General features: G+C 39.4%; 1 protein-coding gene across 4 annotated transcripts in view; it reads right to left on the bottom strand.

The window, feature by feature from the left end:
• Positions 1-27461, bottom strand: part of CBFB (core-binding factor subunit beta) — a 61730-nt gene that overhangs the window by 8981 nt on the left and 25288 nt on the right. The window contains exons 4-6 of one of the 4 annotated variants that reach the window (XR_008382643.1): positions 18286-18402; positions 6302-6397; positions 2285-2357 (exon numbers count right to left, since the gene is read on the bottom strand). Coding sequence is in view for 3 of the 4 variants with exons in the window: in XM_053603721.1 (XP_053459696.1) it covers positions 2320-2357; positions 6271-6397; positions 18286-18402 (282 nt within the window). In the remaining variant the exon portion in view is untranslated. Of the gene's footprint in view, positions 1-2284; positions 2358-6270; positions 6398-18285; positions 18403-27461 lie in introns of all 4 variants that reach the window. The other 3 variants (XM_053603721.1, XM_053603729.1, XM_053603711.1) reach the window with 3 other exon arrangements.

The raw sequence follows: 27461 nt of genomic DNA, 5'->3' as shown, positions 1-27461 counted from the left end.
AAAGAAGCGAAGTATATACAAATACAAAGTGCCAAAAGACATGCAAACCTAAATCTCCTCTAAGTGCCAGTTCATGCTCTATAGTCAGATTCTAGTCTAATTTTCTAGATGACAGTTTCTAAAACAACCATCGTTTTAAATTATTGCTGTAAGAGTCTACAGGATCTTAAATCATTGATGAAAATTTAACCATTTTTTTCTATGCTCTAGGTCATAATGCATGGAAAGTGCCCTGAGACACTTTATAGAGATCTAAAAGGATGTTCTTGTTAGCCAAATAATTCAATTAGCTGGAACAAGCATTGTGGTAGAGCTTTTAGTGCTGAAGAAGTACTTTAGAGCTATTATTTACTATAGGCATACACACCAAGCACCATCCTAAGTGCTTTACAAATATTTTCCCATTTAACTTTCAACAATTTCTATGAGAAACTGAGGCTTAAGAGATTGACAAGTCATGCTGCAAGGAAGCTCCACTAGGCCTGACTATAAAGCCCATGTTCCCAAAATGACTACAAACCACCTACCTGAGGAAGAATTATTTGATGTTTATATCAACAGATTATATTTTTGTCTTTCTTCAAGTAATACTGTAAATTAGAAAAATCAACTATCAATTTAGAATAGATAATTCTTTTTTTTTGGCCGGGGCTGGGTTTGAACCCACCACCTCTGGCATATGGGACCGGTACCCTACTCCTTGAGCCACAGGCGCTGCCCCTAGAATAGATAATTCTTAGTCAATTAATCTACATTTTATAAAAGTAAAATACATATAAAAAGTTCCTAAATAATTCTTCCATTAATTGTCAAATAGTTATTCTTTAAATATAATGTATCTGAAGAGCACTTTTCTTACATTCATTTAAAGTCCAGAAAAACTGACCAACCACGGGACAGCATCTGTGGCTCAGTGGGTCACTGGCCCCATACACTGAGGGAGGTGGATTCGAACCCGGCCCTGGCCAACTGCAACAAAAAAAATAGCTGGGCTTTGTGGCGGGCGCCTATAGTCCCAGCTACTCAGGAGGCTGAGGCAAAAGAATCACCTAAGCTGTGACACCACGGCACTCTACTGAGGGTGACAAAGTGAGACTCTGTCTCTGAACAAAACAAAAAAAAAACCCTGACCAACCATGTTCTCTGATTTGGCAAGCTCTTTTCCTTCTCCATACCTTTGCATATACTGTTCCTCCTGCCTAGAATGTTTTCCCCAGCTTGTCTAGCTGGCAAACCCATGCTCTCCCTTCAAATCTCTTTAAGTGTATTCTCCTGTAAATCTGTCAAGCAGGGACAGACTTCAGTGTTCCCTCTGTTACATTACTACTATTCCCCTTTTGAACCTCTATTATGTACAGGGACTGCTAAAGTACATTGCAATTATCTGTTTATACCTCCATTTTCCCTTAATTAAAACTGATAGCTGCTGGGCAGTGTCTGTGGCTCAAAGGAATAGGGCGCTAGCCCCACATGCTGGAGGTGGCGGGTTCAAACCCAGCCCCAGCCAAAAAAAAAAAAAAAACACTGCAAAAACCAACAAACAAAAAAACTGATAGCTGCTCAAAGACAGAAAGCATGCATCCTCATCTATGTATTTCCCAGTTCCTAATTCAGAATACAGGGGTTTATTATTTTACTTATCAATATAAACCAACAAACTGTAAACATTTAGGATCTTTCCTATTAGTACTATTAGTACAAGTGATAGTACTAATTTTTCTTTTTCTTTCTTATTTATACTATCAATATGTACTATTTACTTAAAACTATCCTAAAGGCTATCCAGTAATTCTAGTTTTCAGATTTGTATGATAGAAGGTGTCTTTTAAAGATATCCATTTAATAATTAAACAGCTAAATTACTATGGTAGAAAATGTAGAAGATAAAAAAAACAGGGTATCCATCTCATGGGATCACAAAAAAGTAGAGGACAGACATGTTTATAATTATTTCAATACACGAATAGAAATAAGAAGTGCTACATAAACTATAAGTAGAAGGGCTAATTATAGTTAAGAAGACTAAGGAAGGGCCTGGCAGTTAACATTCTAGCTGGGCCTTGATAAAAAGTACATTCTACACCAGAGACAAGTAGCATAAGCAAAAAAATTCAGAAGCATAAGATAACAACTGCACATTATACATTTTAAAACTTCTAAATTTTATAGATACAGAATGAAAGAACATGGTGTGGAAGTCTTGTATTCATGAGTAGAAATCACAAGAATTGTAAAAGCTTCAAAGAAAACAAATAGATCACATATATCCCCTCTTGTATCCTACCTAAGAAGTATTCTTGGGGATATCTTCAGTTGTTATCAGTCCATCAGATAAATTAACTCACTGACAAAGGGTTCTAGAAATCATGACAAGATACTGAATTTTATTTCACACACTAATCCCTCAATAGGCATGATTTTTTTTTCCACATTAGGAAAATTATATTTTAAGATACTTACACAAAACTTAACACAATATGATTGACTTTGAAGATAAGCAATATACATGTTGCTAAGTCTTTAATAGGTGTGATTTTTAAATTTATTCTAAATAAATAAATTTTAACACAACAGGATCTTTTGCATAGTATTTTATTATTATTATTTGCATAGTATTTTAAATAACAGCAGCTGACATCTAGTCAATACCACAAACTCTAAAAGTGCTTTAACACGTATTTACTATTTAATCCTCACACTGACCCTATGAGAGAGGCACGATTATTATCCCTATTTTATAGATGAGGAAACTCAGCCACAGAAAAGTGAAGTAAGCTGTTCAAACTGATACTTAAGTAAATGACACAGTCAAATTCAGACGATTCAGTCTAGCTGTAGAGTCTCGGCTCTTCACCAGTGTCTTTGTCCACACATACTTACAAGTTAATTTAAATAATAGTGTACCTATAAACCCAAATTTTATGCATTATTTAACATTGACTTAAAAACCTGTTAAAAAATTTTAAGTGTAAAATAAACATAATAAAATTCGTCATCTTAACCATTTTTAAGTGCATGGTTCAGTAGTTACATACATTTACACTATTGTGCAATTAACCTCTAGACCTCTTTTCATCTTGCAAAATGAAAATTCTATACCCATTAAACAACCACTCCCCACATTCCCCAGCAACTACCTTTCTACTTAGTCTCTGTATATTTAACAACTTTAGGTACATAATACTGATTTTGTTTTTTAGGATATTTTCTTTTCTTTTTTGAGACAGAGTCTCATTATGTCGCCCTCGGTAGAGTGCCATACTGTCACAGCTCACAGCAACCTTAAACTCTTGGGTGCAAGTGATTCTCTTGCCTCAGCCTCCCAAGCAGCTGGGACTACAGGTGCCTGCCACAACACCTGGTTATTTTTTGGTTGCAGTTGTCATTGTTGGTTAGATGACCCGGGCTGGGTTTGAACCTGCCACCTTGGGCATATGTGGTTGGCGCTGCAACCACTGTGCTATGGGTGGCGAGCCAGGGTTTTGTCTTTTCTTTCTTTCCTTTTTTTTTTTGAGACACAGTCTTGCTCAGTTGCCTGGGCTAGAGTGCAGTGGCGGCATCATAGCTCACTGAAACCTCTAACTCCTGGGCTCGAGTGATCCTCTTGCTTCAACCTGCTGAGTAGCTAGGACTACAGGTACACAATACAATGCTCAGCTAATTTTTTTTTCTGTTTTTTTTTGCAGAGACTGGGTCTCACTATGTTCCCCAAACTGTTCTCAAAATCCTGGACTCATGTAATCCTACTTAACCTCTTCTATTTCTTATGTGAAATGTCTATATTGGTAAGTTTATAACTTGAAGCACACGATAGATATTAACATCTGACAACATACTTTTTCTTTTCTTTTTTTTTTGGCCAGGGCTGGGTTTGAACCCACCACCTCCGGCATATGGGGCCGGCGCCCTACTCTTTGAGCCACAGGCGCTGCCCTGACAACATACTTTTTCAAACACATTAGTTCTTGTCTTTATTTCTGATTTGTTAAGAGTATACTTTTTTTTTTTTGTAGAGACAGTCTCACTTCATCGTCCTCGGTAGAGTGCCATGGCGTCACACAGCTCACAGCAACCGTCAACTCCTGGGTTTAGGTGATTCTCTTGCCTCAGCCTCCCAAGTAGCTGGGACCACAAGCGCCCGCCTCAATGCCCAGCTGTTTTTTTATTGCAGTTTGGCAGGGGCCAGGTTTGAACCTGCTACCCTCAGTATATGGAGCCGGCACCCTACCCACTGAGCCACAGGTGCCACCTACAAGTATACTTTTTTTTTTAATTTTCATCTGGTTTATTTAACTCACCATAATTATTTTCAGATTCATCCATGTTCTTGTGTGCAACAACAGTTTGTTTCTTTTTTTTTTAAATTAAATCACAGCTGTGTACATTAATGCACTCATGGGGTAAGAGTATACTTTTTTATAGAATATTGCTAAACAATTTGTGTAAGAGCTGTGCGCAGTGACTCACACCTGTAATCCTAGCACTCTGGGAGGCTGTGGCAGGTGGATTGCTGAGCTCAAGAGTGCAAGACTAGAGCCTGAGTAAGAGTAAGACCTTTTCTCTGAAAAAAAAAAAAAAAAAAAAAAGCCAGGCATTGTGGGGGGCACCTGTAGTCTCAGCTACTCTGGAAGCTGAAGCAATTGGACTGCTTGAGCTCAAGAGTTTGGAGGTTGCTGTGAGTTATGACATCATGGCACTTTACCTAGGGCAAGGAAGTGAGATTGTCTCAAAAAAATAACACAGGCTCAGTCCCTGTGGCTCAAACAGCTAAGGCACCAGGCACATACACCTGAGCTGGTGGGTTCGAATCTAGTCCAGGGCTGCCAAACAACAATGACGGCTGCAACCAAAAAATGGCCAGGCGTTGTGGCGGGCGCCTGCAGTCCCAGCTACTTGGGAGGTGGAGGAAGGAGACTCGCTTGAGCCCAGGAGTTGGAGGTTGCTATGAGCTGTGATGGCACAGCACTCTACCTAGGGTGACAGCTTGGGCTCTGTCTCAGAAAAAAACAAAACAAAACAAAACAAAACAATAAAATAGGGCTGGGCACAGTGGCTCACACCTGTAATCCCAGCACTCTGGTAGGCCGAGGTGGGTGGATTGCCTGAGCTTACAGGTTCAAGACCAGCCAAAGCAAGACCTCATCTCTAAAAACAGCTGGGTGTTTTGGTGGGCACCTATAGTCCTAGCTACTTGGGAGGCTGAGACTGAGGTTGCTGAGAGCTATGATGCCACGACACTCTACCAAAGGCGACAAAGTGAAACTCTGTCTCAATAAATAAATAAAATAAAATAACATAAAATACAATGATTTGTATATACTGTATTAAATGTTATAACTGCGGTCTGCTTAAGCAGGGTTGCAGTTTTATGTAGAAAAATTAAAATTCCATGTCAGTGTAAAGACTTATCAAATTTTAAAACTGGGCAAGATAAACTTCAATGTCTAAAACTCAAAGGTAAAAGAACTATACAGAGGGTGGTGCCTGTGGCTCAAAGGAGTAGGGCGTTGGCCCCATATGCCAGAGGTGGCAGGTTCAAACCCAGCCCCAGCCAAAACTGGGGGGGGGGGGAATATATATATATATAAAGAAACACAAAGCAGCAATTTCTATAAAAATCAGGATAATGATTACTTTTGAGTGGAGTCATGATTAGTCATGAACAGGGAGAGGATTAATGGGATAGCTGCCAAAGTTTTATTTTTTTGACCTAAATAATAGTTTTAAGGGTGTTAGCCTTCATTAAGCTACAGATTTCTTTAATATATATTTCTGTATCTGTATTTTACTTTACAACAAAAATGTTAAAAGAAAAAGTTTGTTAATTCCATTCTTTGAGTAGTTAAAAAATATAAAGACATCACATAAATGACTAAAAATTATACTGTTACAAAATCAAGACAAACATTCATAGAGAAGGGGGAAGTAATAATGTTCCCAGAGTTTTAGTAATATTCTAAAAATATATATTCTATGTTAACAAAAGACAATTTTTATAAATAACCTGAAAAATTAAGAAAAAATGAGGTATTTACATCAATGAATTAAAAGAAAATATACCTTTTAAAGTAAATTATCCTTACGAAGACCAACAAATGAAGAATTCATGTAAAATCTCAAAATTAGAATAAGTTTCTTAATGGTAATTACTTTTAGTAAGTACAAAATCAGAGTCCACCCTTTTAAAATGAAAGACAAAATTTAACTATTAAAAAACATTATGCACAAACATCACAAAAACAGCCTGAGAGTTTGGGGGAAAGTACTAACCAGTTACTGCCAGCAGCTGTGAAACTCTCACCTCCATTTCCTCCCTGTGAGACCTGTCTCTGTCTTCAAATTCACGTGTTCTTCTACGAGCCTCTTCAAAAGCCTGTTGTGCTAAAGCATCCTCCTGCTGTCAGAATACATGAAATACTTTTTAAATTTTGATTTATAATATAAAATTAAAATATGAGAATGTTTTTATTTTTTGAAAGAAACAAATAGCACAGAATTTCTCAAAACAACACCATAAAAAAACTAATGTCAGAGTTTTTTTTTTTGGAGACAGAGTCTCACCTTATCACCCTTGGTAGAGTGCCCTGACATCACAGCTCACAGCAACCTCCAACTTCTGGGCTTAGGCGATTCTCTTGCCTCAGCCTCCTGAGCACCTGGGACTACAGGCGCCCGCCACAATGCCCGGCTATTTTTTTGTTGCAGTTTGGCTGGGGCTGGGTTTGAACCCGCCACCCTTGGTATATGGGGCCGGCGCCTATCCAGTGAGCCACAGGTGCCGCCCTGTCAGAGGTATTTTTAAAAGAAAAATTTAGTATTTTCATTTTTTATATTACACTTTGGAAATAGAATCATGGTAACAGTAGTCTTCATGTTAACAATATTCTAACAATTGAAAATGCTCTTCCCTTATCTTTCCTAACCTCATTCTATTCACCAAAATAAAACCCTGGTCAATACAATACTTAAATCACAGAGGAATGAGAAAAAACGTTGGTAATACTTCTATCATTTAGGGATTTAAAAGGCCCTCCCTAAAGCCAGAAATATAAAAGAGAAGATTAACAGAATTGACTACACCAATGTTAGAAATGTCTAGATAACAAAAAGCAAATAAGAATCCAAGGGAAATTATCAAGACAAAAATATCTGTTGACATTTAACAAATCTATCTTAATCCTCCCCAGCTAGTGGCTAAAGATCTGCACATGAAAGAAAACCCAGATACTTCAAAGATTGTGTCTAAAAATGCAAGCAAGTTAAACTTTCTCCTATACTTTGCTTCAGCCTCAGGTGGCAGCACCATCCATTCATTTCTACTAGAAACCTGAAGCTTTTTTTTTTTTTTTTTTTTGAGAGAAAGTCTATGTCTGTCGCCCTTGGTAGAGTGCTTGTGGTGTTACAGCTCACAGCAATCTCAAACTCTTGGGCTTAAGTGATTCTCTTGCCTCAGCCTCCCAAGTAGCTGGGACTAGGGCGCCATCCACAATGCCCAGCTATTTTTTTGTTGTAGTTGTCACTGTTGTTTAGCAGGCCCAGGCCGGGTTTGAACCCTGCAGCCCCGGTGTATATGGCCAGTGCCCTAGCTGCTGAGCTACAGGTGCCGAGCCAACCTGAGGCATCTTTTACTTCTCATTCTTTCCTCATCTCTCCAGAGTTTATAACCACTGAGTCTATCCATTTAATTTCCCACATCTTTTTGGAATTTTTAGTCTCCTTTTCATTCCTATAAACATTTTCCTAGTTCAGGCCCTTAAGAACTTTTACCTAGGCCATTGTAAGTCTTCTTCACAGTCTCTTCCTACTTCCCTTCTATCACTTTCCAATTCAACACACAGCCATGAGAGCACACCTTCTAAAGCATAATCTGACCACAATGCCCACCCCCCCAGCTTAAAAAAGCTCCCTATCTATAGCACAGGATGACCTTTGCACTCCCATCCTTGTGAATACTAGGATTTTCCATGACATACTCGAAGAAACTATTATAAGATCCAAAACAATACCAAAAAAGTCATGAATAATACTCACTTTCCCAGATTCACTGCAACAAGAGCAGCCATGTAACTCTAATTCTACTCAGTGATATAGAAGAATAAGTTGCCTAATGTGTTTAAGGGACATCTCATCATTCCTCCTTCCTGGGAAGTGATGAAATGGCCAGAGATGCAGGAACCAACTTACAAACATAATAATGAGGATGTAGGTGGAGCCCATAACATAGAGGGTAGGGTGCCAGCCATGTACTCCCAGGCTGAATGGTTTGAACCCGGCCTGGGCCAGCATAACAATAATGACAACTGCAATTAAAAAAAAAAAAAAAAAAAAAGCCAGGCACTCTGTAGCTACTTGGGAGGCTCAGGCAAGAATCGCTTAAGCCCAAGAGTTTGAGGTTGCTGTGAGCTGTGATACCACAGCACTCTACCCAGGGCAACAGCTTTAGACTCTGTTTCAAAAAAATAATAATAATAATGATAATTAAAAAAATAAAAATAATGTAGATGTAGTCACCAGCACTTTCTCTAGGATGAGTTTGCAAGCTTAACTGTCAGACCTTAAACAACGACAGCTCTGATGGCCATTACAGAAAAAGAGTTCCAAAACTAAAGGGTGGACCAGAGGATGGCGTTGGTGCATAGCTTCACAAGGGGGGTACCTTGAAGGTGACTACAGTGTCATATTCAGCAATGAGGTGTGTAGCTTTTTTTATAGAATGAGTTTGCAAACTTAACTGTCTGACTTTGTTCAGTAGAGGAAAAGTAGGAGATTAAATGAGGGCATGTAATGTGAGATATGATCAAATTCCCTAAGGAAGTTATTAGCCAATAATGTGTATTCTAGCAATGATTGTAGATTTTTCTTTTATTAAAAGAATAAAAAGAATACTTACGAATATTTGCAGTAAAATCAGCCCAAAGAGATTTGGTAGCTGTCAACTTTCTAGTTCCAATTGCTGTCTCAGACTTTTTTTTTTTTTTTTTTGAGACAGATAGTCTCACTATGTCTCCCTCAGTAGAGTGCAGTGGCATCACAGCTCACAGCAACCTCCACTCTTGGGCTTAAGTGATTCTCTTGCCTCAGACTCCCAAGTAGCTGGGACTACAGGCACCTACCAGAAGGCCCAGCTATTTTTTGGTTGTAGTTATCATTGTTGTTTGGCAGGCCTGGGCTGTGTTCAAACCCGCCAGCTGTGGTGTATGGGGCTGGCGCCCTAGCCTCTGAGCTACAGGTGCTGAGCCTATCTCAGACTTTTCTAAATACGTGTGAGATGTATGTACAGTGAACAGAGTTCATATTTTAACAAATGGCAAAATCATAAAGATGAGTGGTGATTACCAGTGTTACCCTGATCCTTTCCTGTTGCAATGTATGTAATGCCTCCCTTTCAAGGCATAGCATAAATAGCTTTGGATACTGTTTGAGGATAAAATTACATGCTCACCCAAAGTAAGGAGAGGTTTTTGACATTCTGGTTCCCACCAGCCACTTGTTCTGTCTGTTACACCATGGTCTATATTATAACCTGTACAAAGTCTTTGGAGTCCTGTTATAGAGCATATGCAGAATATTTTGGGCATATTTGCGGCAGTAATTATCTTTATTGTACTGTCTAGATGTGTATTTATTTTGTAGTTTGCTAATACCTTTCTGTAGCAAACAATTTTAAAACTACAAGTTCACATTTAATAAAAAGTTAAGAATTAAATTCATTTCTGAAAAAGTTGATGATGAATGTGCAATTTGCACAAAATATAGACACACACTATTCTCTGTGGGGACCAGAACAGAATGATATCACTGATCACATGAAAACCAAAAGATAGAAATTTGCTGAAAAAGCATCAGCATCTACTTCAAAGAAAATTCAATATGTGCAGCTGAAAACAGTACATTTAACACATCACTCTGCAGAACATAACTTTTCATTTAAATCAATGACTCATCCAAATTAATTTCACCAAATAACTCTTCCAAATTAATTTCCCCAAAAATCTTGTGTACATATAAAACAACAAAGCTGTTTGTATGTTGGTTTCATTAACAGAAAAACTTTGCAAATAAAATACACTAGTTTTATATCAGTGTCATCACGTACTTCTTATAGAAAATCTGCTAATTTCAATAATGGTTCAGCTTTTTCTTAGCCAATCATGAACTCAAATAAAACTTTTCAAAGGTCATCATCTTAAAGGTAAGACATTCATGACTGCCAAAATCAAGTCAATTAAAAGTACAATGAAGATTAAATTACTGACTCTTATATCAACAATGTAACACAAAGGTTAGTGGAGCACACATTATATAAAAAAAAATATTCTCATTGAATTAAAAACTGCAAAATAGAAATTTACTAAAAATTATTTGTGGTACATACATAATTCATAATTGCATCCAAGGAAGTGACACATTCAGCCAAATCACTTAGAAGTTACAGCTCTGTAACTTCTAAATATATTTATATAGCCATAAAGTAACTGAACTATATAATTTTTATGAGAAAGTTATGGTGAATTTAAAAAAAAATCATTGCAACAGTACACATTTATTTTGGATTTTTAGAAAATCTGAACCTTTTAAGAACTACCCTGAAACAACCTATTTCCTACCATTATATTGACCTTTTTGGTGAGTCCTTGTAGTTACATTTTGTTCAAAATTAGTTAGAAATCTCTTGATTAAAGTACTCAATGGTGAAATGTCCAAATTTTCAGTTTTTCAAACTTTGAGAATTTCATTATTAAAAACCAGTGTGTTGGCTTGGCACCCATAGCACAGTGGTTATGCACTGGCCACATACACCAAGGCTGGCGGGTTCAAACCCAGCTTGGGCCAGCTAAACAACAATGACAACTGCAACAAAAAAAATAGCTGGGTGTTGTGGCAAGTGCCTGTGGTTCCAGCTAGTTGGGAGGCTGAGGCAAGAGAATTGCTTAAGCCCAAGAGTTTGAGGTTGCCGTGAGCTGTGATGCCAAAGCACTCTACCAAGGGCAACATAGTGAGACTCTATCTCAAATAAAAACAAAAACCAGTGTGTAAAGAAGGCATTAAACTTTATCCCTACAAATAAAAGAAACTAAAATTAAAAGATGAAAATACAGGGGTGGTGCCTATGGCTCAAAGGAGTAGGGCGCCGGCCCCATATACCGGAAGTGGTGGGTTCAAATCCGGCTCCGGCCAAAAACTCAAAAAAAGAAAAAAAAAAAAAAAAAAGACTGAAAATACAATAATCAGTAAGCACAATTTAAATTTGAGTTTCTATAACTGTATTCAGAAATATCTTCCTTTATGGAAAAACTCACAAAACATTTTATTTGCAGTGTATTAAATATACCCCAAAGTACATAATATCTTGAGGCTGTGTTGTCCAATATGGTAGTCACCAGCTACATGTGACTATTGCATGCTAGAAATATGACTAGTCTGGGTTGAGATATACTGTGATTTTTTTTTTTTTTTTGCAGTTTTTGGCCGGGCCTGGGTTTGAACCCACCACCTCTGGCATATGGGGCCAGCGCCCTACCCCTTTGAGCCATAGGCGCTGCCCTGAGTTTTTTTTTTTTTTTGGAGTCAAGAGTCTTACTATGTCACCCTCGGTAGAGTGCTATTGCATCATAGCTCACAGCAACCTCAAACTTTTAGGCTTAAGCAATTCTCTTGCCCCAGCCTTCCAAGTAGCTGGGACTGCAGGTGCCTGCCACAATGCCCGACTATTTTTTTGGTTGTAGTCGTCATTGTTGTTTGGCAGGCTTGGGCTGGATTTGAACCTGCCAGCTCTGGTGTATGTAGCTGGCACCCTAGCTGCTGAGCTACAGGTGCCAAGCCTGTACTGTGGTTGTTTTTGTTTTTTTTTTTTTGCAGTTTTTGGCCGGGGCCCGGGTTTGAACCCACCACCTCGGGTATATGGGGCCGGCGCCCTACTCCTTTGAGCTACAGGTGCTGCCCCTATACTGTGGTTTTTAAGTACAAAAAAAGATAAACTACTTCCAATATATTTAATTTCAGACTGATATAAGGATACAAATGTTTAGGTTATACTGTTTTCACTTCTAAGGTAAAGTTCAAGTTGTAGTTGAGCCCTTCACCCGGAGGCATGCTGAACACCCTCACTACTGTGTATATTAGGTGAGATCTCAAAAATTACCCTCCCCTCTCTCTTTTCTTCCCTCCCTTTTGCTACACTACACTTGTGTTTTTGTTTTGTGTGTGGGACTGTAGTTGTTTATATATTGGTTTTGTATTAGTATTGAGTACATTAGATACTTCCTCCCCATTCTTATAATACTTTATTATGAAGAACGTATTTCAACTCCATCCAGGTAAACAAGAAAGATATAAAGTCTTCATCTTTTCTTATGATTGAATAGTACTCCATGGTATACATATATCATAGTTTGTTAATCCATTCATGGGTTGATAGGCACTTGGGTTAATTCCATCAATAAATTTTTATATTGATTATCTGTTCCAGTAATAATATTTTGAATATATTGGGTTAAATAAAATATAATATGAAAATCATACTTGTTTTTCTTTTTGAATAGGAGTTCTAGAAAATTTTAAGTTACCGTATATGACTTGAATATTAATCCTACTGGGCAGCACTGTCCTAAAATATAGCTTGATAAATGTTTACAAATTAAACTGCCTATACAATTAGAATCCACATAGAGGAACAAAACCAGTAGCAGCATCCTGGAAGCCATCAGCTTCACTCTAATAATCAGCCCTCCTCCTCTAAAGGGTAGATCATTCAAGCATGTATTAGTTTTGCCCATATTTGACTATTATATAATAGCTTCATACAGCACATGCCTCTTTGTAAATTTCACCCATACAGGTGTATTAATTGCAGTTGTTCAATCTCATTGTATTTCTTTATGTGAAAAAAATGTACTTAAATTTTACTGCCGGTGAACAAGTGGGTAGTTTACAATTTCTGGCTATGATTAATAATACTGCTATACACATGTCCTGGTACCTGCACATGTGCCTCAGAGCAGAACTGCTAGCTCACAGATGTATACATATGTGCGGCTTCAGTATTTACATTCCATATGTTGTGCCAATTTTCTAAAACCAACCCAAACTGCTGCTCCACATTCTTGCTAGTGTTTAACATTATCTGTCTTTTTTATTTTATCCATTCTGATCAGTGTGTACTTTCTTATGGTTTTAATAATCATTTCTCTGATGACTAAATAAAGCTGAATACCTTTCACTTGGATAGCCTCATCTGAAGTGCCTGCTAATCTTTTGCATATTTTCTATTGGGCTGTTGGTATTTTTTCTCAATGAAAGTATTTGCTCACTGAATGTTGGAGTTCTTAATATATTCTGTGTTAAGTCCTTGCCAGGAATATTTTACCCTGATGAAATGTTCATAAAGTTCATGTTGCCTTTAGATTCTCCCTCTCTTTTTTGTTGGAGACAGAGTCTCACTTCATTGCCTAGAGTGCTGTAGCATATCAGCTTATCTCACAGCAACCTCAAGAGATCCTTCTGCCTTAGCCTCCCAAGTATTTGGGGCTACAGGCACCTGTGACCATGCCTGACTAATTTTTCTATTTTTAAATTATTATTATTACTATTATCATTAGAGACAGAATCTTACTCTGTCACCCTGGGTAGAGTACCCTGGTGTCATAGCTCTCAGCAGTCTTCAACTCTTGGGCTTGAACAATCTTCTTGCCTCAGCCTCAATAGCTGGGACTACAGGCATCTTCCACGTCCAGACGGTTTTTCTATTTTTAGTAGAGATGAGATCTTGTGCTCAGGCTGGTTTCGAACTCCTGTGCTCAAGTAATTCTCCTGCCTCAGCCTCCCTGAGTGCCAGTATTATAGGTGGGAACTACCTCACCTAGCTCTTTATAGTCCCTTAATATTGTCTTTTGATAAAGTTCTTTTTTTTTTTTTGAGACAGAGCCTCAAGCTGTCACCCTGGGTTGAGTGCCGTGGTGTCACAGCTCACAGCAACCTCCAACTCTTGGGCTTAAGCGATTCTCTTGCCTCAGCCTTCCAAGTAGCTGGGACTACAGGCAGCCACCAGAAGGCTATTTTTTGGTTGTAGTTGTCATTGTTGTTTGGCAGGCCTAGGGTGGATTCGAACCCGCCAGCTCTGGTGTATGTGGCTGGTGCCTTAGCCATTTTACCTACAGGTGCCAAGTCTTTTTTTTTTTTTTTTTGTAGAGATAGAGTTTTACTTTATCGCCCTCGGTAGAGTGCCGTGGCGTCACACAGCTCACAGCAACCTCCACCTCCTGGGCCTAGGCGATTCTCCTGCCTCAGCCTCCCGAGTAGCTGGGACTACAGGCGCCTGCCACAACGCCCAGCTATTTTTTTGTTGCAGTTTGGCCCGGGCCGGGTTTGAACCCGCCACCCTTGATATATGGGGCCGGCGCCCTGCTCACTGAGCCACAGGCGCCGCCCAGGTGCCAAGTCTTGATAAACATTTCTTGGTTTCAATTTATTATTTATTTGTAATTTAGCATCTTTTGCACCTTGTTCAAAATATTTTTGCCTACTCCAAGGTCATAAAAAGGATCTTCTCAATTGCCTTTAAAAGCTTTACTGTTTTACATTTTATAAACTATCCATCTGAAATGGACTTTTGTGAATGGTGTTGGGGCTTTTAACGTATTTTTCCTCCAATAAGGATGTTTTATTGCCCCAGAACCATTTATTATAATAAACAGACCTTTTCCTTGCTGGGTATGGTGGCTCATGCCTGTAATACTAGTACTGTGGGAGGCTGAGGAAGGTGGATCGCCTGAGCTCAGGAGTTCAAGACCACTCTCAGCAAGAGTGAGACCACCATCTCTACTAAAAATAGAAAAACTAGCCAGGCATTATGGCAGGTGCCTGTGTCCCAGCTACTTAGTAGGCTGAAGGGATCACTTGGGCCTAAGAGTCTGAAGTTGCTGTAAGCTAAGATGCCAGGGCATTCTACCCAGGGTACAGAGGAAGACTATGTCTCCAAAACGAAAAATAAAAAAAGGAGAGCTTTTCCTTTGTCTGCGTTGCACTGTCACCTTCCTTTGTCTTTATTTATTGTTGGTATGTAGAAATGCAATTCATTGTATACTGACCTTGTATTATATCCAACGCTCTTTTAAATTCATGTGTGAATTTTTCTGATAGTTTGTAGATTATTTTGGATTTTCTAAGTACATATAACTACTGCAAAAAAGACAGTTTCATGTCTTCCTCTCCAATTCTCATCTCTTACTTCTATTTGGGAAGTATCTTGATGCAGCTCCTATTTTTAACTGAAATTAATTTGATATTTAGGGAGCTATAATTCTGAAGTGAGCCTGGCAGAATATTCAGAAAAGTCTTTAGGAAGAGATAATTTATGTGACAGGTTTTGACTTGTACAAATTTGTTTAAAAAAGGTACTCTAGAAAAGAATAAAGAGAGACAATACCTATTAAAATATTTTAGCCTAAATATTTATATTATTTAATTATTTAGCCTTTAAAAACATTATTATAGGCGTTGCCTATAGCTCAGTGGGTAGGGCGCCGGCCACATACATTGAGGCTGGCAGGTTCGAACCCAGTCCCCAGCCTGGGCCAGCTAAACAATGACAACTGCAACAACAACAACAAAAAATAGTTGGGCATTGTGGTGGGCACCTGTAGTCCTAGCTACCTGAGAGGCTGAGACAAAGAGAATCGCTTAAGCCCAAGAGTTTGAGGTTGCTGTGAGCTGTACTCTACTGAGGGCGATACAGGGAGACTCTTGTCTCAACAAAACAAAACAAAACAACATTATACTAACAGGGATAATTTAATTTTTTTTTTAGACAGAGTCTCATTATGTCATCCTTGGTAGAGTGCCATGGCGTCACAGCTCACAGCAAACCTCAAACTCTTGGGCTTAAGTGATTCTCTTGCCTCAGCCTCCTAAGGAGCTGGGTCTACAGGCGCCCGCCACAATGCCTAGCTATTTTTTGGTTGCATTTGGCAGGCCCGGGCCAGGCTCGAACCTGCCAGCTTCGGTGTATGTGGCCTGCTCCCTAGTCACTGAGCTATAATTCTTTTCTTTTTTTAGACAGAGTCTCACTTTTTCACCCTGAGTAGAGTGCCATGGCATCACAGTTCACAGTAACCTCAAACTCTTGGGCTCAAGTGATACTCTTGCCTCAGCCTCCTGAGTAGCTGGAACTATAGGCGCCTGCCATAATACCTAGCTAGTTTTTGGAGACGAGGTCTTGATCTTGCTCAGGCTGTCTTGAACTCCTGTGCTCAGGTGATCCACCCCCTTTAGCCTCCCAAAATGTTAGAATTATAGGCGTGAGCCACCACACACATCAGCTAATTTAAAAAATGTTTTGGTGAGATAGGGCCTTGCTATGTTGTACAGGCTTGTCTCAAACTCCAGGGCTCAAGTGATCCTCTATTCCAACCTCCCAAAATGTTGTGATTATAGGTACAAGTCAACATGCTCAGCCACTAATTTTTTCTCCTGTCAGCTCATATCTACTATTGAGTTTGTAATTTTTTTCAGTTATTATACTATTCAACTCTAGAATTTCTATTTAATTGCTTTTTATAATATAGATTTTTTTTTTTATATTCTCTATTTGAAAGGTCACTGCCACGATAATCTCCTTTAATCATTATAGGAATGAATTTTTCTTTAATTCTTATAACAAATTTATAGAAACTACTATGAAGTATGTGTAACTAAGAATCAACATTTGGGCTTCCTCAAAAGATAGTTTCCATTGCCTGCTTTCTTCCCCTGGATGAATCATATGTTTCATATTTATTTCTATGTCTCATAATTTTTTGTTGAAAACTGGATATTTTTGCAAAGCTTAGCTGTTAATCAATGGTTGGTCAGAGGTTTTGCTTAAACACCTTGAGCCAGTAGGCTTTTGTTTTTTTGCCACTGGATTTGTGTGTGGCTTAGAGAAGGTTTTCAAAGTTCTGGGAGTTTACCAGTTTACCCTGTGGTTAGCCAGGGATTAGTAGCTTGAAAGGGCCTTCTGAGTTCTCATCAGAGCAGGTGTAGCCTTGCACATGCACACGGTTTTCTGGACTATTTGAGTACAATCTTAGTAGGACCCACTTTAGTTAACTTTTTCCCTGGATTTTCCAGATAAATTTCTGGTTGGTCTGCCATTTTGCTGCTTCCTGTAGCAATATTAACTTTATGAGGTTGTTTGTCAATCTAGCATTTTCAGTAACATCCCTGGGTATGTATTTTTTCCAAGCTCTGCTTTAAGGTAGCTCTCTCTGACAGTGCAGCAGAGCTACCAGTCCTCATGGCTTCCTTGCCTGCCCAGGGTAGAATCTCAAGGATCACAGAGCTAGAGGAGAGATGGGAACAATCTTTGACTAAAATACCACAGACTGTCATTCATCTTATTAAAATTCAATAGCTTTGCTCAAATAAATGCCTCTAAATTTATGTCCTTTGGTTAATTTCCAAAGACCTTAAATGGTTGTGTTTTTCTAAATAATTTTTGTCCAGTTTTATAACTGCTTCTTGGGGAGAGGACTTGCTAAGCTCCTCACTCATTCAAAAAGAGCTGCTCCTACATTTTATTTTATTACTTTTTTTCTCTTTCTTTTGTTTTTTTGAGACAGAGTCTTACTATGTTGCCCTCGGTAGAGTGCCGTGGTGTCATAGCTCATAGCAACCTCCAACTCTCCGGCTTAAGCTGTTCTCTTGCCTCAGCCTCCACAATAGCTGGGACTGCAGGTGCCCTCCACAACGCCTATTTTTTTGTAGTTGCAGTTGTTATTGTTGTTTGGCAGGCCCAGGCTTGTTTTGAACCTGCCAGCCCTGGTGTATGTGGCCAGTGGCCTAGCTGCTGAGCTTCAGCGCTGAGCCCCTACATTTTATTTTGAACTGTCTGTCTTCTCTCATATATATATATTTTTTTTTTTTTTTGGCAGTTTTTGGCCAGGGCCGGGTTTGAACCCGCCACCTCCAGTATATGGGGCCGGCGCCCTACTCCTTTGAGCCACAGGCACGGCTCCCCTCATAATGTTTTAAAGAACAAGAACAAATGCCAGAAAGAGCCAATAACTGGACTTTGAAGTGCCCACGGAGCAGATAGGGTAATACAATAAACTGAGCACCACTCTAAGAAAAACTTTCCCAAAATTAGAACCAGAATTTGGATCTTAACATCTTCAGAATTCCTCAGTATTACTTAAATGTAACACTTTATATACTTACTCTTAAAGACTAAGTAGTAGGTCTCCAGACAAAGGCAAGATCAGGGCTAAATAAAGGAACCATGCTCAGTAAAGCCTGAAGTCGCCCTACCTGTGCTCGTTCCTCATCAAACTCCAAGCAGCCCATACCATCCAGTCTCTGGAGATCAATCCAGCCTTTCCAGATAACACAGACTCCATTCAGAATCATGGGAGCTTTCAAATACACCTAAGACACAGAAAGACGAAAATCATCAAAAAGCCACCAGACACATGGAAATCAAACTAACCTTACTTACATAAACACTAATTTTCTTAAAAAAAAAAAATTAAGAATTATAGGAAAGTATGGGCGGCGCCTGTGGCTCAGTGAGTAGGGCACCGGCCCCATATGCCAAGGGTGGCGGGTTCAAGCCCAGCCCCGGCCAAACTGCAACAACAACAACAAAAAAAAAATAGCCGGGCGTTGTGGTGGGCACCTGTAGTCCCAGCTGCTCGGGAGGCTGAGGCAAGAGAATCGCGTAAGCCCAAGAGTTAGAGGTTGCTGTGAGCCGTGTGATGCCACGGCACTCTACCCAAGGGCGGTACAGTGAGACTCTGTCTCTACAAAAAAAAAAAGAATAACTGACTGCCAATAATTACAAATATGGTAGAAAATTACGCTTGAGACACCTGTAAAATAAAACCTGGAAGATTTATGCCTTCCTAGTATATGTCATTCTCCTTCACTACTAACCATAGTTAATTTTTAATAAGGGCTTCAAAAAACCACGTTGAACCAACATCTACTTAACAAAGAAACCCAGAAGATTCCATTTCTCCTCCCATTTGGACCAAGGGAAATAGTCTACAGTTACAGCTAAAACCGTTTAACCACATATTTCCTTCTGTTCTGATAAGTACTCATTCCCTTTCACATTTGAATTTAAAACTCCGATCTGCACCTAGTCAAACAAGTGACTATGACCACCTCATGCTCAACATCTCACGAAACCTAAAAATAATACTCCTCTACATCGCATATCAATATAACTTGACCCACAACATTGCTCATGAAGATTTCTACCTTTTAACAGATGGAGGGAATGAATGTGCAATGGAGAGTGTAACATTTCATCTATCAACGTACCTCATTTAAAATACTCATACTACTCCTAAGTAGAACTCTTCTTAGTTAATAGCAGAAAAAGGTCAACTTCACACCACTTTAATCAGATTTTATATTCTTTATCAATGATTTACAACATCATTGAAGATGATATCCATATCTCTCAGCTTATTCATATTAATGTCCAGTCAAAAGTATTTTCCTCATGAAATTACTAAATTTTTTTCTATTTTTATTTTTTTTTGAGACAGAACCTCAAGCTGTCACCCTGGGTAGAGTGCTGTGACATCATGGCAACCTCTAACTCTTGTGCTCAAGCAATTCTCCTGCCTCCGCCTTCCAAGTAGCTGGGACTACAGGTGCCTGTCACAACACTCAGCTATTTTTTGGTTGCAGCCGTCATCGTTTGGTGGGCCTGGGCTGGATTCAAACCCACCAGCTCAGCTGTACGTGGCTGCCATTTAAGCCAGAGGTGCCGAGCTGAAATTACTAAATTTTTTAAAGGCCCACTTATTACTGGTTTTTTTGTTTTTTTTTTTTTTGAGACAAAGAGTCTCACTCTGTTGCCCAGGTTGGTGTGCCATGGTGATAGTCTAGCTCACAGCAACCTGAAACTCTGGGGTCAAGCAATCCTCCTACCTCAGCCTCCAGAGTAGCTGGGACTACAGGCACATACCACCAAAACCTAGCTAATTATTACTTCTTTATAAACATTTCAACATTCTCTCATGACAAAGAACACCACAGATCTGGTTTAGGGAATTCCTAAATGGTTTTAGAAAATGGGTACAGTTCTTAACACATTAATTGCCATATGAGTTGTATTTAACTCATGCTAGTTTTGAGCCTGGGGCCTCCTGAAGCTGTGAATCCTCTGTTCATTGTTTTTTTTTTTTTTTTTTTTTTTTTTTTAATTTGGCCAGGGCTGGGTTTGAACCCGCCACCTCCGGCATGTGGGACTGGCGCCCTACCCGCTGAGCCACAGGCGCCGCCCATGTTCATTGTTTTTGTTGTCACTCAGCACGTCTCCCCGACCTCTTGTTGCCCTCCTCTAGCTGGGCTGTCTAAGCACACCACACTTGCTGGACTGTATTCTCTAATTACCATAACTCTAGACTACATATTTCACCTTGGATGTTAGCCTGGTAGCTCTTTGAATAAAATCAATATGATAGCATGCAGCAATGTGACAGTATTGTATGTTCTTAGGGGGTATGTTTCAGAAGTCCTCATCTAGGGCCACACATCATCCAAGACCCCTCAAGGGCCATTCCAGATATAACTAAATACTTGTAAAATGATAAAAGACTCAATTCTCAGAAACAAATTCAATAAATATGTCATGAGTCACACACAACTCACATGGCATGCAGTGTAAAATTAACTCTAGCATCATGTAACTCGCAAACAGAAAACAATCAAAAAATAATAAAATTTTCATTAACAAAATTTCAAAAATGACAAAATTTTCATCATTTTGTTTTCAAAGTTTTTATTGTATTTTTATAATAAAACACCTTGGCCCCAAAGAAAAAAAATTTTTTCTAGTGTGGCAGCCCATGTGTTAATCAAGACCAGTGTTTTGCCTGTAATCGTAGTACTCTAGGAGGCCAAGGCAAGAGAGTGCTTGAGCTCAGGAGTCTGAGACCAGTCTGAGCATGAGCAAGATCCCATACCTACAAGAAAATACAGAAAAATTAGTGGGGTGTGGTGGCACACATCTGTAGTCCTGGCTACCTGAGAAGCTGAGGCAGGCAGATCGCTTGAGCTGAGGAATTTGAGGTTGCTGTGAGCTATGATGATGCCACGGTACTCTAGCCCAGGTGACAGAGTGAGACTCTTGTCTCAAAAAAAACAAAAACAAAACACACACACACACACACACACACACACACACACAACCAGTGTCTGGAATCAAAATTCAAAATAATATTTAGATAATCCCAGTGATTTATTTAAATGTTCTCATTCAAATCACTCAAATATAGTTTTATGTGTAGATCTTCAAAGTAAATGCATGGTGCTTTCATGCATTCAGGAATACCAAACCTTAAAGTACAAAGAATATAAAATTCTGTCTCTTAACAGTTAGGATTTTGTAATAAAATTCAATAATGTCATTTAAACACAAAGATAGTTTTCACTGAAAATGATGGTACCTTATTTCAAACTTTGAAAAGAAAAATTATTAGAATATGACGTAGGGATTAAACCCATTGTCCTAGAACAGTAAAATATTTTATACAAAACTGATTTTATAAAGTCTTTAAAATGAGTAAATAGGTGCAGCTAATCAGACACAAAATAATACACACAAAAGTAAAATATCACAGAATGTGTTTGAGACTGCCCACAAAAGTGACTATAGATTAGATGTGTTGGCATGTGCCTCTAGTTCCTTCTTTGAGGGTCTGAAAGCTACTTACTTCAAATATCTAATTTAGAATAAGCAGTGGCATCCTCAACTGCCTTTTCCTCTACAATACTGTGTACTTATAGAAAAGATCAGGATTTCTAGCTACAAGGAAACTGAGCTAAGAGAAACTAAAGGTACAAAGGATAGGCAAAGGTTCCTTTTTCTGAGTGATTTCAAAGATAATTTCTAGGCAATTAAAACACAGTTACTGGGGCAGCACCTGTGGCTTGAAGGAGTAGGGCGCCAACCCCATATACTGGAGGTGGTGGGTTCAAACCCGGCCCTGGCCAAAAACTGCAAAAAAACAAACAAACAAACAACAACAAAAAAAACAACCAGTAACTGTAGATTTGCCCAGACTAAGCAAGAGTGAGATCCCCATCTCTATTAAAATTATAAAAATTAGCCATGTCTGGTGGCTGTAGTCCCAGTTGCTTGGAAGGCTGAGGCAGGAGGATCAGATGAGCCCAGGGGTTTGAGGTTGCAAAGAGCTATGATGACGCCATTGCACTCCAGCTTGGGTAATAGAGACTCTGTCTCACAAAAAAAACTGAAAAGAACCCCTCCCCCGCAAAGAAACCCATGTAGATTTGTGAGTAAGAACCCCATGCAGGCTGGGCATGATGGCTCAAACCTATAATCCTAACACTCTGGGAGGCTGAGGCAGGTGGATTGCTTGAGCTCATGAGTTTGAGACCAGCCTGAGCAAAAGTGAAACTACGTCTCTACTAAAAAACAGAAAAACTGGGTGGTGCCTGTGTCTCAGTGAGTAGGGTGCCAGCCCCATATACCGAGGGTGGCGGGTTCGAATCTGACCCTCACCAAACTGCAACAAAAATAGTTGGGCATTGTGGCAGGCGCCTGTAGTCCCAACGGAGGGCTGAGGCAATGGAATCACCTAAGCCCAAGAGCCGGAGGTTGCTGTGAGCTGTGACACTAGAGTACTCTACTGAGGGCAATAAAGTGAAAGTCTGTCTCAAAAGAAAAAAAAGAAAAACTGAGGCAAGAGGATAGCTTGAGCCCCAGTTGGTGTGAGCTATGATGCCACAGCACTCTACCCAGGGAAAAAGCTTGAGACTCTGTCTAAAAAAAAAAAAAAACAAAGAAGAAAACCCATGCACAGGCTCAGCACCTTTGGCTCAAGCGGCTAAGGTGCCAGCCACATACACCTGAGCTGGTGGGTTCGAATCCAGCCTGGGCCCACCAAATAACAATGACAGCTGCAACCAAAAAAATAGCCAGGCATTGTGGTGGGCAGCTATAGTCCCAGCTACTTGGGAGGCGGAGGCAGGAGAATCGCTTAAGCCCAGGAGTTGGAGGTTGCTGTGAGCTGTGATGCCACAGCACTCTACCCAGGTTGACAGCTTGAGGCTCTGTCTCAATAAAAAACAAAAACAAAACAATAACAACAACAAAAAAACAAACCCATGCACATCAGTACTAAGAAAACAAATAATGCAAAAAACCAATTGTAAAAGCTATTGACAAAGGTAAGCTGCCTTGATTTCACCCTCAAAAAATTCCTTTCAAGTGGAAAGGATTTTTTTTTTTTTTTTCAGATAGAGTCTCAGTTTGTTGCCCTCAGTGGAGTTCTGTGCCATCATAGCCCACAGCAACCTCAAGTGATCCTCTTGCCTCAGACTCCCAAGTAGCTGGGATAACTGGTGCTGGCCACAATGCCCAGCTATTTTTTTAAAGATGGGGTCTCACTTCTTGCTCAGTCTGGTTTCAAACTCCTGAGCTCAGGCTATTTACCTGCCTCACACTCCCAAAGTGCTAGGATTATAGGCATGAACCACTGAGCCTGGCCTAGAAAGGATACTTTTCATTTCTCCATCACTTGTTAGAGCTTAAATGTTTGTGAATCTAGTCTATAAAGTTAAGTATTAGGAAAATATTAATAGTAAGAGAGAATGATCATTACCCCTTAGGCTCTCAATAAATATTTAAATACTGATTAACAAAAGAGCAGAAAACAACTAGAATTTGCAATTTTTTCCCTGTAGCTTCTCTATACTAATCTCCATTTTGAAAAGATCTACTTATACAACAAATGTTTATTACCCATCAACTATGTACAGGATATGGTCATAAAGGCAATGGGAATATAAGATGAATTAAAAAAATAATTATATCACTCACTCGAAAAGAGATTCTATCACCATAATAGCACTGAAAGCTTTTAATGAGGAAGAGCGAAATAAATTCTAAAAAAGGAACTCTTTAAGAATTAACTGACTCCACCAATTAAATTTAAGTATGATTCACTCAACTCTTAAGGTTATGAGAAGTTCCACTGACGGTAAAATGTAAAAAGCCAGACTTAGTATCTTTGCAAACTCCTTTTAAAGATCACCGATTGGTTCAGTGCCTGTAGCTCAAGTGGCTAAGGCACCAGCCACATACGCCAGAGCTGGTGGGTTTGAATCTAGCCTGGGCCACCAAACAATGACAACTACAACCAAAAGATAGGTAGGCATTGTGGCAGGCACCTGTAGTCCCAGCTACTTGGGAGGCTGAGGCAAGAGAATCGCTTAAGTCCAGGAGTTTGAGGTTGCTGTGAGTTGTGACACCACAGCACTCTATCTAGGGTGATAGCTTGAGACCTATCTCAAAGAAAAAGACAAATAAAAAAATAAATAAATAAATAAAGATGGGCGGCGCCTGTGGCTCAGTGAGTAGGGCGCCGGCCCCATATGCTGAGGGTGGCGGGTTCGGACCAAGCCCCGGCCAAACCGCAACAGAAAAATAGCCGGGCATTGTGGTGCACGCCTGTAGTCCCAGCTGCTTGGGAGGCTGAGGCAAGAGAATCGCATAAGCCCAAGAGTTAGAGGTTGCTGTGAGCCGTGTGACGCCACGGCACCCTACCCGAGGGCGGTACAGTGATACTCTGTCTCTACAAAAAAAAAAAAATAATAAATAAAATAAAATAAAGATCACTGATTGAGGCTGGGTGTGGTGGGGCTCACATCTGTAATCCCAGCACCTCGGGAGACTGAGTAGGGAGGATCATTTGAGCTCAGCCTAAACAAGAGTGAGACTCCATCTCCACTAAAAATTGAAAAAATTAGCCAAGCACTTTGGTGTGCACCTGCAGTCCCAGCTACTTTGGGAGGCTGAGGCCAGAGGAACCCTTGAGCCAGGAGTTGAAGGTTGCTGTGAGCTAGGGTGATGCCCCAGCACTCTAGCCTGGGGAAACCAAGTGAGACTCTGTCTTAAAAAAAAAAGAAAGAAAAGAAAAAGATCATAGATCTTGACAAAATTGGATATAAATATGACTAGGAAATGTCATCTGAAAAAATCCACGATTCAACTGAAAAACCAAGTAAATACATGAGTTCAATAAAGTGGATGGTCGTAAAATAGAAAAACAACATATTTCCTCTATTTACAATAATAACAATATAATAAGATAAAAAAATTATTAAAATATCAATGAAAGTATCAACTACTAACAATAAGCTTGATAAGAAGCATGTGGGCTCTACAAGAGCATATCAAACTTCTGAAAGACAAAGATTTGAATCACTAGTGAGATGTCATATTCTTTTTTTGAGACAGAGTCTCAAGCTATCACCCTGGGTAGAGTGTCGTGGCGTCACAGCTCACAGCAACCTCCAACTCCTGGGCTTAAGCGATTCTCTTGCCTCAGCCTCCCAAGTAGCTGGGACTACAGGCACCCGCCACAACGCCCGGCCATTTTTTGGTTGTAGTTGTCATTGTTTGGCAGGCAGAGGCTGGATTCGAACCCTCCAGCTCTAGTGTATGTGGCTGGCGCCTTAGCTGCTTGAGCTACAGGTGCCACCCATATTCTTTTTTTTTTTTTTTGAGATAGAGTCTCAAGTTATTGCCTTGTGTAGACTGCAACAGTATCACAGCTCACAGCAACCTCAAACTCTTGGGCTTAAGCGATTCTCTTGCCTCAGGCTCCCAAGTAGCTGGGACTACAGGTACCTGCCACAACGCCCAGCTATTTTTTTGTTGTAGTTGTCATTGTTGTTTGGCAGGCCCAGGCTGATTCAAACCCGCCAACTCCAGTGTATGTTGCTGGTGCTCTAGCTGCTGAGCTACAGGTGCCAAGCTGAGATGTCATATTCCTGAATGGCAAGACTAAAAGTGCCAATTTATCCCCAAATAACCTTTATTTTAATGACATTCCAGTGAAATCTTATTGATAAAATAATGTTAATGTTTTCTGGAATTTAAGAACTAAGTCTACAGTTCATATAAAAGAATCAGACTAGTCAAGGAAATACTAGAAAAAGAATCATTTTTTGCCCTTTCAAATATTAAAACATTATAATAATAATAATTATTATTTTTTTTATAGAGACAGAGTCTCACTGTACCCCGTCAGGTAGAGTGCCATGAGGTCACACGGCTCACAGCAACCTCTAACTCTTGGGCTTACGCGATTCTCTTGTCTCAGCCTCCCAAGCAGCTGGGACTACAGGCACCCGCCACAACACCCGGCTATTTTTTTGTTGCAGTTTGGCCGGGGCTGGGTTTGAACCCGCCACCCTCGGCATACGGGGCCAGCGCCCTACTCACTGAGCCACAGGCACCGCCCTTAAAACATAATTAACACAATCAACAAATGTGTGGTAGCACTATACCACAGAAACTTAATGAGAACAAAAAAATCCAAAAATGAAACAAAGTATACAAATAATATATGAAAAAAGCAACATTTAAAATCAGTGGTAAAAAGGATATTTTATTTAACCTGTGGAGTTGAGAAAACTGAGTAACCATTTGGTAAAGATGAGTTCAGAATAAAATAAATGGCCAAAATTAGAAAAAAAGTTCACTATCAACAATCAAATATTAAATTAGAACAAGATAACTATTTTGAGACAAATACGAAAATGAATTGAAAAATATTTTGACAATGTCTACCAAGTCAGAAATCAGGTTCTACTACATGGTCAGGGGCTATCTAAACTGGCTAATGATTCTGGGAAGGCATTTTGGGGAATCAGTGTGCATTTTCCTTTGACCCAGAATGCCATGTCTATAAATGCATCCTAAAACTTAATTAAAAGTATACACGAAATACTCGATTACAAGGAAGTTGACTCTCAGGGGATTTTTAAAATAATGGCAAAAGATTAGAAATAACCCAGATGTCCAACAATAAAGAGCTAAATAAATATAAATGTCCAAGATAAAAATATTTAACCTTTACAAAGCATGCTATGTTTACAACATGCTGTTAATGGAAAAACATAGACAGTAAGAACTAGGTAAAGTAAACCGTTAAGTCTACACACATACACACACAGACAGTTGATTCTCATTATTTGCCTCAGTTATGTTCTATAAAGTCTCCATAAACACTGAATTAGAGAACACAAAACCACTGTTCTTAGGTGAAATATGGAGTTAGTTTCCTTCCAGCCTAATCTTCTCAATTGACCAATACATAATCTTGTTTTACGCGTGTTTCTGTTCAAACACCTTCTTCAATATATAGCCGATTCATTAACACTGGACTCATGGCAAACAGCACTATAACTCATGCCTGAAGGGAACTCATCTTAAAATATGTATTTTCTCCATAAGGCACATCATGGCCCTCTTAAACTTAGGAACACAAGACAGCACTTCAACACCATGCTTAGGGGCCATTTAAAACAGCAAAATCACCAACAAAAGTCATCAAAATGTGAAAAATGTGCCACTTAATAGAACTTAAAAAGGACACTTGTTTACAGTATGAGAACTGAAACAAGAAGGTAGAACATTGTCTTAATTGGCAACG

This window comes from Nycticebus coucang, chromosome 2, assembly GCF_027406575.1.
Source record: "Nycticebus coucang isolate mNycCou1 chromosome 2, mNycCou1.pri, whole genome shotgun sequence".
NCBI classification, from domain to species: domain Eukaryota; kingdom Metazoa; phylum Chordata; class Mammalia; order Primates; family Lorisidae; genus Nycticebus; species Nycticebus coucang.
The sequence above is the reverse complement of the archived record's forward strand: the minus strand, read 5'-3'. Positions and strand labels throughout refer to the sequence as shown.